Source organism: Varanus komodoensis, unplaced genomic scaffold, assembly GCF_004798865.1.
Source record: "Varanus komodoensis strain SLA01 unplaced genomic scaffold, ASM479886v1 scaffold79, whole genome shotgun sequence".
Taxonomy (NCBI): Eukaryota; Metazoa; Chordata; class Lepidosauria; order Squamata; family Varanidae; genus Varanus; species Varanus komodoensis.
The window spans coordinates 1117551-1129436 of NW_025336467.1; the positions used below are offsets into that span (position 1 = coordinate 1117551).

The window sequence follows — 11886 nt, forward strand, 5'->3', positions numbered from 1 at the left end:
AAACAAAAAGGAACGTTGGCCCCCCCCTGACCACCCCCCCCCCCCACCGCCACCAAGCCATTTGCTAGCTGGTCTCTGGTACCTATGACAGAATTAACTCTGCAGACTGAATGATAAATTTATTTATCTATCTACATATATTTATCGGCTGCCTATAACTGTCAAGGCCTTCCTAGGTGGCTTACAGTGTAAAACATACCACGAGTAAAAACACATTAAAATCATCTATAAAAACAAATTAAAAAGGGCCACAGCATACAGACTATGTATATTTTATTTTATTTTATTTAAAACTTTGGCATGCTGCCCCTTATTCCTTGGCATCTCGTGCCTTGGTATCTTGGAGGCTAAACGTTTACAAAAATCCTAAAAAGGCAAGTTTTTCCGAAAGGAGAATAGAGATGGCGCCAGGCGGATTTCCCTGGGGAGGGAGTTCCAGAGATGGGGGGCAGCAGCGGAAAAGGCCCTGCGCCCGGTTGCCCCCCTTCTCATCTCCCCAAGGGCTTGTGGTTCTAGAAGGGCCCCCTGGGCTGATCTAAGGGGGCAGGTAGGTGTACATGGGTGCAGACGGTCCTTTGAATAAATCAACCCACTGGGGGTACAAGAACCCCTACAACAACCCATGGGTCATCAGGGTGGCTTGTTGCCTTCAAACAAGGCTACCTGTGGGAGCTGGGCAAGCCCTGACATGTTGTTGTGCTGTGTGAAGCCAGTGATTGTGCAAAGTTGGGTCTGCGTACTTGTAGAGAAATACAAGGAGTGGGAAGTTGTGATGAACTGTGCAACATCCCACAACTTCCTGTGCATGTGCAGCATCCGTGAGGTTCTGCACGGCATCCAGAAATCTGAAAAACGGAATGGCGATAGAATCTATGGGGGCGTTGTGTTGGTGCCATGTTGAAGACAAGAGGATTTGGAGGTGGAGAGTCCTTGCAGTGCTGTCAGACTCGGGTGCTAACCAGAAATTTCCCACCCACCCCTCTGGCTTGCTTTGAGGGCTTCAGGGTGGACCCATGCCAGATGTCCGCTTCCGGCGAGCAAAGCTTCTCCGTCCCAGAGGTTGCTCCATCTTTGGTGAAGGTTTTCCAGAGCGGCAACTGGACTCTGGCCGCTCCATCCCCTGCTTGTGTGTGCAGTTCCCCGTCATCCCGGAAGATGCTTCCTGAGTGCCCCGAAGCCGCAGGGGGGCTGCCCCCTCCTCAGGTAGACGCCTCCTTTTTGCCCGTGGGAAGTTAAAAACCCTGTTTGGCGGGTCAGGCGCTCAGCAAGGACAGCCACTTCCAGCACCCATGAGGTTTAAATCTGTTTTCTCCAGAACCTCTTCAGCAACCAATTTTCTTTCCCAGAGCTGCCCGTAGTTGGAGGCCGTGTTACGACAGACAAGAGCTATAAGCTTCGGCAAAGGGCGGCATAGAAATGTTATAATAATAATAATGATAATCTAAAATAGGCCAGTATTCTTGGTATTTTGGCCCTTGCCCTTTCCCTGCAGACTAGCCAATCTCTGGAATGCAGCTCCCAGAAATTTCTCCAAAATTAATGTTCAGTCCTCATGCTGGTGGGATTTTATTATCCTTGGGATAAGCCAGGAATTTCAAACTGTTCAGCCTCATCTGAGAGCAGCTGCAGGTCTACAAGTTGTGTGACCTGCATAGTGACCCATCTTCCCCATTCCAGGTGCAGAGGAACACGGGCGACATCCTGCACAACCTCACGGGAAGGAACATCTCCGACTACCTTGTGAAAACCTACCCAAAAGTCATTCGCAAGGGGTAAACATAATTCTTATTGAATTTGTGGGGGATGGGATACAATGTGAAGTTGATTATTTGTTTGACTGCTTAATGAGAAGCTTCTGGTTCTGTGAAAAAGCTGCCCTGAAGACTCCCACAACAGGCTTAAAATGTTATTAAACTTTAAAGGCTTTGACCTTACCTGACTTTTGCGTTTGTGTAGCAACTCCGTGAGTCTTTGCTTCCTTCCTCCCTGCTCGGTTCTCTTTAAAGGACTGGGCCTAGTACAAAGGAAGCCCACGGATGCTGGACTGGACAGATTCCAAAAAGGTTTGCCCCATCCTGAAACATGGCAATAGTTACTTTTTCTTTTTAAGGAGACACTAAGTTGGACTAAGACGCTTCTGTATTCTTGTAAATGCCTTTTCTGTGTCCCTCTCTGTCTTTTGACCTTTGTGTTCATTGTTAATGTTTCAGGTTAAAAAGCAAGAAATGGGTGAACGAACAATGGTAAGAGCTTTCTTTTAATTTTTCAAAAGTGCCCTGCAGCAGAACGTTGGCTGCTTCTGGGCAAGTTTTTCATGGCTCCCTTGCCCTGTGTCGTTCCTGAAGCTTCATGAAATGTTTCCTCATCCCCCTTCATATTGCCTTACTGCTTAGAATCATAGAATAGTGGAGTTGGAAGGGGCCATGAAGGCCATCAAGTCCAGCCCCCTGCTGTTGCAGGACACCAAGTCACACCCTCCCACTCAGGTGGCTGCCCAGATTCCTTCTGGATGCCTCCAGTGTGGGAGAGCCCCCCACCTCTCCAGGAAGCTGGCTCCACTGCCCCATTGCTCTGACAGTGAGGGAGCTTTTCCTGATGTCCAGCCTGAATCTGGGTTGCCGCAACTTGAGCTGATGATTCCGTGTCCTACACTCTGGCATCAGAAGGAGAGATCTTGACCTTCCTCTTTGCAACAGACTTTGAGGGACTTATAGGGGGATATCATGTCCCACTCAGCCTTCTCTGCTCAAGGCTGAACATGCCCAGTTCCCTCAGCCTCTCTTCACAGGGCAGCGTTTCCAAGCCCTGGATCATTTTTGTTGTCCTCCTCTGGATCCACTCTAATTTTCCTGCATCTAATTTATCTTCTTCTTCCATCTTACGTTCCTGTAAAGTTGAAAACAGGTAGACCATGGGCTGGGCAATGGTGGGAAGTCCATGGTTATATGGGCAGAGGGTGAATTGCTGGCTTGGTGTAAAAATCCGGCAGTGTTAAAAGGAAGATCATCATCTTCACGTCCTGTTGCGAATTCCTATTCTCAGTGTTGGCCCTCAGGGCAGTTTTGTTTCAAAGCTAAATTGGTCAATTTCCAGTGTTCCTTTGGAGTCCTGCACTGTCCCTTTCTTCGCAATTGTTCATTGTGAGGAGGCCTGTGGGCTGAGCAGTTCCCCGTCCCCCGGGATTGCTACCCGCTTCTGATGTTGCTAGGAGCCCACTGTCTGGATGCAGCCCAACACCTAAGCAATCCGTGTGTTTCTCGGCTTCTGGAGACTCGGCTCCGGATTGAGTTAAGACCCTCATGAGTCCAGAAGAGAACTGTCACCTGCACACTCCAACCAGACAATGTCAGAGCCCAAATATCTAGGTCTCCAGAGGAATTCTTTTTCTGTCTTCCAAGGTATGGTGGTTTCTCTCTGGGTGCCCAAAGCTCACAGGCCCTTCCATCGTCTGAGGAGGTGGCCAGCGTCATAAAGCGCCTTCGCAGCCTGCTAGACATCATCGAGGTGAGGACCAGGGTTCAGTTAGCAAGGGGAACCATCTGCTCCAGCACTAAAGGATGCAGAACTGGTTCCGAAGGCCTCCCGTGCTGCATGGGTTCCGCACTGCTGGAATTGAGGCCTGGCTTGATCCTGGATGCTTGTCGGTCCCATCCCAGTTTATTTCCAGCTCTGGTTTACCCCACCCTTTTGTGGCTGTTAGGGAGGCACTTTGAAGGAAGCTCAACCAAACTTGATCTCAGAATTGATGTGGCTGATTCATGGAAGGTTCTGTGTACATACCCACTTGGATGGGGGCATGCCCCACACCCAGGCCGGCAGGGCAGGCCGACCTGTCTCGGGGGTCTCACGGCTTGTGGGAGCCCTTCCAAGCTGCAGGGTGGGCGGTGGAGCTGAAGGCCAGTGGGATGCGGTTCTGAGAGAGGGGCGGCCATCCAGAGAATGCCAGATGGCCAAATAGGAATGAAAAGCCAAGAGGGAAGCTGTAGCTTTCTCCCTCAGACTGGGCCATGCATGCCATTTTGTCTAACTATTAATTATATTTCCATTTTGCCCAATAAATGTTTTTTTTCCTGGACAAATTGCAAACCACGAAAAGACTGCAACAGCTAAAGACTAAAACCATTTTTAACTGAAATAGTTTTTAAACATCAGGTAGGATACCAATATTTGAACAAAGCAAATTCTCAGTGCCATGGCAACATCCGTAGCAGTATAGCAATTTATGGAGCAGCCTTATCTAGAACTAGGTCTTTAAAGCTTGGGAGGAGAGAGAAGTTTTTGCCTGCTGCTGAGAAGGTGACAACTTAAGTACCAGATGAACCTTTTTGGAGAGGGGATTCTGCAAGTGTCTTTCTTGGAGTGGCCGGTCTGGCAGCCCCTTCCTTTGGCAGCCCCCGCCCCCCCAAGAGGCACAGGGGCTCTGAAGACGGCTGAATGGTCCAGAGGAAGATGTGGGAGGGACAGACCTTTAGCTATTCTGGTCCCGTGGCAGCTGGGGCCTCAGAGGCCGGCCACAGCGCATTGGTCTTGACTCACAAATGGATCGGAAGCTGCCCAGCTGGTCCCAGTTTGCAACCAAGGAACTCTGTTTCCACACCATCTTCCGAGGGAGCCCACAAGCAATGCACCCTTCAGCTTCACGCGCATGTGGGAACCGTTCGTGCACAGTGGGCCGAGCTGCACGTTGGCTGATTCATACCCCGCCCCATGAGTCTTCTTCGCTGATGGTTTGGGGAGGGCTGCTGGAGCAGGGTTGCTGGGAGCACGAGAGGGGCTGGGTGCACAGCGAAAAGTTTTGGCTCGTTGGGGCGACCCTTCCCATCTTCGATGTTTGTGTTTATGCAGGGAAGTTCCCTCGACAGATTTCTGAATGCCCTTGCGGGTTTTGTGGAGGCCTTGGAAACACGGCACAACGTGAAGGTGTGTAAAGGTTGGGGCAGCCTGCAAATCGACTGGAGAAAAATTGGCCTGCCTCATTTATACAGTCGTAGAATTGTGGAGGTGGAAGGGGCCATGAAGGTCTCTTGGGGCCAGGTTTATACCAATCCAGGTTTATACCAATCCACAGGGTGTGGCCATCCCGCACCGAATAGGGTGGAGCTGGGAAAGGGGCAGCCCTAAATGCCTGCCTCTAAGACAGCGCCCCATGCTCCTTTCCCCAGGTCTGGTTTAACAACAAAGGCTGGCACGCCATGGTGTCCTTTGTCAACGTTGCCAACAATGGGATTTTGCGGGCCAGCCTGCCGGCTGGAGCCAACCCCTCTCTCTACGGTATCACCACCACCAACCACCCCCTCAACCTGACGAAAGAGCAGCTCTCGGAAGCAGCCCTGTGAGTAAGCGCCTGGATCCCGCGCAGAAGGCCACAGAAGCCCCGTTTGTTGTTTGGTTTAAGCAAAGGCCGTCCTCTGTCTCTGCCCCTCCCCTCGGCCCTGCTTTCTCCCGCTCAGGATGGCCACCTCGGTGGACGTGCTTGTCTCCATCTGCGTCATGTTCGCCTTGTCTTTTGTCCCTGCGAGCTTTGCCCTCTTTCTGATCGAGGAACGCGTCAGCAAAGCCCAACACCTCCAGATCGTCAGCGGCATGAAACCCGTGGTCTATTGGCTGGGCAATTTTGCCTGGGATATGGTGAGGCTGGAAAGGGGTCCCCTCTACATTCACAGCCCTGAGAAAATGGCAGGGCGGGGGGGGGGCGGGAGAGCAAGGGGGAGGAAGCGGACATGAAGGGGGAGAAGAAATATATGGCTGCAGTCATGCCAACTGGCCACAATGAGGCAGATAAAAGGAGAAAGTGCGTTTTCTTCTTCTGCTTCCCCATGTGTGTTGAATATTTTTGGACGATTTTTAGATGGTGGGGGCTTGCTTGCTTTGCTGATGGACTGCAAGCTGCTTCCGGAACGATCGTGCATGTGGAGTGGGATCCAACGACTTTAAATCATGATGAAATAAATATATGGATGTGAGTGGCTGGGGTGGAGGTGTGGATGGAGAGGTGTGTGGGGGATTCTGACCTTGCCTGTGTTTGGCCTACAGACACCAGGAGGTGACCAGGAGGGGATGCAGTGCCTGGGGTGAGAAGGGTACCCCACTCCTGCTTTTATTTATTTATTTATTTATTTAAACATTTCTATGCCGCCCCATTCGCCGAAGCCTCGGGACGGCTCACAACATGAAGTAAAATACAAAAATAACAATACAAAAATAACAATATAAAAAAATAACAATATAAAATAAGTCGCCCTGGCCAGATAAAATAAGAAAATACTGTTAACAATTAAAATGACGCTTAAATAAAAAGGTCTTCGCCTGGTGCCGAAAAACAAATAATGACAGCGCCAGGCGGACCTCTCTGGGGAGCGCATTCCATAGATTGGGTGCCACTGCAGAGAAAGCCCTCCTCCGAGTACCCACCCTCCTAATATCCTTCACGGAGGGCTCCTGGAGAAGGGCCTCTCCCGCAGATCTCAGGGGGCGGGCGGGCATATATGGATGTAAGCGCTCCTTCAGGTTTGGTCGTGGCTCATGTGCATGGGTTTTTAATATCAGCATAACTGCACAAACAGAGGGGTGAAGGCCGCTTGGAAAGAGGACACGGGCAGGGGAGGTGTGCTAGTGGATTGGTTCTGCTTTGGATGTGAAGAGAGGCGATTTTGGGTGCTGGAGGCCGTCCCCCTGCAAGCAAGACTGGAGTTCCTTCTCCGTGGCCTCTAACTGCCTCTCGCCTCGCTCTGCAGTGCAACTACCTCGTCTCGGCGGTTCTGGTGGTGCTGATTTTCCTGTGTTTCCAACAAAAGGCGTACGTGTCCTCGGCCAACCTCCCGTCCCTGATTCTGCTGCTCCTGCTTTATGGGTAAGTGAGCTTGAGCGGACTCCGGGGCTGGTGGAGGACAGGAAGGCCTGGAGGAGTGTTGTCCATGGGGTTGCGTTGGGTTGGACGTGACTTCGCAATAAGCCAGCAAGCAAAGGACACCTGGAAGGACTCGGATCAGAACCAGCCCTTTTCTGAGAGGAGTAGGGAGAGAGGCCAGCTGTCCTTCCTCATCATGACCTAAATTCTGAAGAGGACGACCGTGAAGTCTTGGCAGTGGGAGCTTTGCAAACTCAAAGCAGCAGAGGGCTTCTCTCGGAGTCACTGCCCACGGGTTCCAAGAAGAGCAGGGATGTTTTGGAAGGGATAGGAGGGGTCCAAGAAGAGGGTGGGGAGGAAGAGCTGCTGCCTTGCCTGGTCCCAGACCCACGACGGGGCATCCAGAGAGACCAGCTGCCCAGTTGGAGTGCTTGCCCAGGTCTCACTGGTTGACCCTTCACCCACAAGAGCCACTGAAAGGGAAGAGTTTGGGGCAGAAGTCCCCAGTTTGGGTTCTGCACTCTTGACATGAACAGAGGCTTATCTCCTAACTACCTGGAGGGTTTTCGGAGTTACCTTGTCCTGTCACTGTGGAGCGCCCATAAAGGACTGTGCTGCAGACAGACCGCCTGGTGTTTTGAGCCTGAGCTCAGGGCTCCGCTGTTGTTACTCTTCCCGGTCCCTTTCCAGCTGGTCCATCACGCCTCTGATGTATCCAGCCTCCTTCCTCTTCACCGTTCCCAGCACCGCCTACGTGGCGTTGACATGTGTCAACCTTTTTATCGGCATCAATGGGAGTGTGGCGACCTTTGTCCTGGAGCTTTTCACTGACCAGGTGGGTCGTGGGACCCAGGTGGGGAAGGGAAGAGGAGCCTGGGTGGACCCGCAACGACCTCTTGAGTTGAATGGTTGTTACCTTTCAACAGGGTTCAGGCAGTTGGGCTTCTTGCAGATGAATCTAACTGCGATGTAGAGACTGAAAAATGATTCTTTAAGACATTTCTTGAAAATTGCAAATTGCAAATTTCCTGGAAGAAATCATGTTGTTTACCACCGGAGGTTGTTAAATCTTCCTTAATTTCGAGAAAGTGGAACAATCTCTAATAACCTCCTTCATGCACAACAAATTTGTAGCTCTGAAAAAGTAGGAGGTTATCAACTTCCTTGAATACCTCTTTCAGAAATTCAATAAAGTACATCTTTCCGTAAAGCTATCCATCAGGCTCCTAAAATAAGTTGGTATTTGTATTTAATAAAAGAGCATCTCACAAATCTGTGCATCTTGGAAATGTCAGCCACTGAATCTGAAAAGTCAAAGAAATTAAATTAAAAGGAACGATTGCCTTAATGCAAGATGTGTCAGATTCTACCTGCTTTTTCTTTCCTGACAGAAATTGAAAAAAGTCAACAGTATTCTTAAAAAGGTTTTTCTGATATTTCCGCACTTCTGTCTGGGCCGTGGGCTGATAGACATGGTCAAAAACCAAGCCATGGCGGATGCCTTCGAAAGGTTTGGTGAGTCATTCCTGCAGTTGATTATTTGTTCCTGTGCTTATACACCTTACAGGTACTTTGGCTTCAAGTTCAGTCTTGAAGCAAAAGAACATCGCATGAGTACATCAAGTACATCAATTGGGGGAAAGTACATGACGTCTTCCCTCTGAACAGAGCTAACTTTATGTATTTATTTCATTTCCTTCGCTGCTTCCCCATAATTCAAGGGTTCTCTGAGTGGCTTACAAGATGCTACACCAGCCTACAAAAATGCAATCAGTAAAATAGATAAAAGCAATACAATTAATAAACTGTTATACAAGGTGATCCCCTTCATGGATCACTGCCTTGCTGTGGCGAAGGGGCTTGTGTAGCTCTATGAAGCGATGAGCTCTGCCATGCAGGGTCACCCAAGATGGACAGGTCATAGCAGAGAGCTCTGACAAAATGTGATCCACTGGAGAAGAAAATGGCAGCCCACTCCAGTACCCTTGCCATGAAAACCCCATGGACTGTACCAAGGGGCAAAAAGATATGACACCGGGAGATGAGCCCCTCAGGTCGGAAGGTGTCCAATACGCTACTGGGGAAGAGCGGAGGGCTAGTACTAGTAGCGCCAGAAAGAGTGAAGCGACTGGGTCAAAGCCGAAAGGACACTCAGTTGCGGATGTGTCTGGTGGTGAAGGGAGAGCCCGATGCTGCAAAGATCTAAACTCCATAGGAGCCTGGAATGTAAGATCCATGAATCAAGGCAAGCTGGACGTGGTCAAACAAGATGACAAGACTGAACATCGACATCTTGGGAATCAGCGAACTAAAATGGACAGGAATGGGTGGATTTAATTCAGATGTCCATCAGGTATCCTACTGTGGGCAAGAATCCCTCAGAAGAAATGGAGCAGCCTTCATAAAGCAGTACTGGGATACAATTTCCAAAATGACAGAGTGATCTCATTTCGAATCCAAGGAAAACCGTTCAACATCACAGCAGTCCAAGTCTGTGCCCCAACCACTGGTGCTGAAGAGGCTGAAGTTGACCGGTTCTATGAAGGCCTACAACACCTTCTAGAATTAACACCCAAAAATGATGTCCTTATCATCATGGGGGATTGGAATACTAAAGTAGGAAGCCAAAAGATAACCAGAATAACGGGGAAGTTTGGCCTTGGAGTACAAAATGAAGCAGGGCAAAGGCTGGCAGAATTTTGTCAAGAGAATACGATGGTCATAGAAAACACTCTTTTCCAACAACCCAGGAGACGTCTCTACACACGGACATCACCAGACGGTCAACACAGAAATCAGATTGACTATGTGCTCTGCAGCCAAAGATGGGGAAGCTCTATCCAGTCAGTAAAAACTAGACCAGGAGCTGACTGTGGCTCAGATCATGAGCTTCTGGTTGCAAAATTCAGGCTTGAATTGAAGGAAGTAGGGAAAAGCACTAGGCCACTCAGGTATGACCTAAATAATAATCCTGATGAATATACAGTAGAGGTGACAAATAGATTTAAGGAATTAGATCTGATAGACAGAGTGCCTGAAGAACTATGGATGGAGGTTTGCAGCATTGTACAAGAGGCAGCAACTAAAACCATCCCAAAGAAAAAGAAATGCAAGAAAGCAAAATGGCTGTCTGAGGAATCTTTACAAATAGCTGAGGAAAGAAGGGAAGCGAAAGGCAAGGGAGAAAAGGAAAGATACATCCAACTGAATGCAGAATTCCAGAGAATACCTAGAAGAGATAATAATACCTAATGTATGACTGTGAAAGCTGGACCAGAAGGAAGGCTGAGCGCTGAAGAATTGAGGCCTTTGGATTGTAGTGCTGGAGGAGACTCCTGTGAGTCCCTTGGACCACAAGGCGATCAAACCGGTCAGTCCTGGAGGAGATCAACCCTGACTGCTCTTTAGAAGGCCAGATCCTGAAGATGAAGCTTGAATACTTTGGCCACCTAATGAGAAGGAAGGACTCCCTGGAGAAGAGCCTAATGCTGGGAACAGTTGATGGCAAAAGGGGGCAGCAGAGGATGAGGGGGCTGGATGGGGCCACTGGGGAAGTGGGTGTGGGGTTGCGTGAACTCCAAGGGATGGTGGAAGACAGGAGAGCCTGGAGGAATGCTGTCCATGGGGTCGCGATGGGTCAGACGAGACTTCGCAACTAGTAAGCAAGCAAATACAAGATGATGCAGAATAAAGATAATAAAAGATCATACTCAAAACACAGACCAAGTAGAGCCAAAAAAATAATTGAAATAAAATTTAAAATGAATTATAATTGAAATAAAATTTAAAATTAATTATAATTGAAATAAAATTTAAAATTAATTAAAATTAGTTACATTTAATTACACTTAATTAAAATTTAAATAATAATAGAAATTTAAAATATGATTGCTCCATTCCTTCAGGCTGAAGCAGTTCCTTGCCCCCAAGCGCAACTGTGATCGTGGCCCCCCCCGCCCCCCCCAGCACGATCCTGGCCATCTCCGTGCCCCCAAGCACGACGGCGATCGCAACCTTCTCCCCACTGAGAACGCCTGTGGCCAGCCAGCCAGCTCAGAGCTTTTGGATTCGCTCGGGGGTTGTTGTCTCCGAGAGAGTCCAAAACTCGGAGCCAGGCCGGATAAATGGGCATTGCGGGCCCGATCCGGGCCACCGGCCGTATTTTGAGGACCCATGTCTTGATCTTCCTGGCCAAGAAGTGATTTGATGCCTTGTTTTTCTTCGTTGCAAATGGAAAATTGAGACTGGGAGAGGACTTCATGTTTTCATCATGATATACAAGCTTTGGTAGCTTTGTCTCCTGGTCACTAAGCCATACGCTAGTCTAATTTTATTTTTAGGATAAACATGCTCCTATGAGATGTTAAGGTCTTATTCATATTATTGTTTTTCCCTTAAACTGCTTCTTCCTCAATGGAAAACATGTATTCTGTTGTTCTATCACCTTCCCCAGTAGATGTCAGTATCAATTCACCTTTTCCCATCTCTCCTCATGTAGGTGATCAAAAGTTTGTGTCACCACTAAGTTGGGACCTGGCCGGGAAAAATATGTTTGCAATGGCTGTGGAAGGCGTCATCTTTTTCTGCTTCACCATTTTGGTACAGTACAAATTCTTCATCCATCTTCGGTAAGGCCTCCTCCTCTCTTTTTTTAACTGAGCACCAAAACAGTTGCCAAGGCAGGTGTGCAGCAGATCAAAAGACCACACTATGCAAATATCCAGCATTTGCAAACATTCACACCTCTAAAAGCCATTTAAACATGGGCAGAGGAGGGGATTTTTTGGCAATTATTTTATCTCTTATTTCATTTAGTCCTTCTGCCTTAAGCTCACTCCAAATGGTGAAACCAGATAGCATTAAAGGACCCACCTCCTTCCTTCCTCCTTTCCTTCCTTCCTCCCGTCCGTCCATCTGTCCGTCCCTGCCCTGCCCTGCCTTGCTTCCTCCCTCCCTCCCTCCCTCTGTCCCGTCCCGTCCCGTCCCTCCTCCCTCCCATCCTTCCGGCCTTCCCTTCCCTTCCCTTCCCTTCCCTTCCC

The 11886-nt window shown here is 49.0% G+C and overlaps 1 protein-coding gene across 1 annotated transcript in view; it reads left to right on the forward strand.

The window, feature by feature from the left end:
- LOC123035370 (phospholipid-transporting ATPase ABCA1-like) overlaps window positions 1-11886 on the forward strand; it is a 55051-nt gene that overhangs the window by 25355 nt on the left and 17810 nt on the right. The window contains exons 20-30 of the mRNA XM_044453448.1: window positions 1005-1203; window positions 1678-1772; window positions 2211-2243; window positions 3399-3504; window positions 4846-4920; window positions 5163-5332; window positions 5451-5628; window positions 6735-6850; window positions 7538-7682; window positions 8239-8362; window positions 11346-11475. Of these exons, the coding sequence (XP_044309383.1) occupies window positions 1005-1203; window positions 1678-1772; window positions 2211-2243; window positions 3399-3504; window positions 4846-4920; window positions 5163-5332; window positions 5451-5628; window positions 6735-6850; window positions 7538-7682; window positions 8239-8362; window positions 11346-11475 (1371 nt within the window). The remainder of the gene's footprint in view (window positions 1-1004; window positions 1204-1677; window positions 1773-2210; window positions 2244-3398; window positions 3505-4845; window positions 4921-5162; window positions 5333-5450; window positions 5629-6734; window positions 6851-7537; window positions 7683-8238; window positions 8363-11345; window positions 11476-11886) is intronic.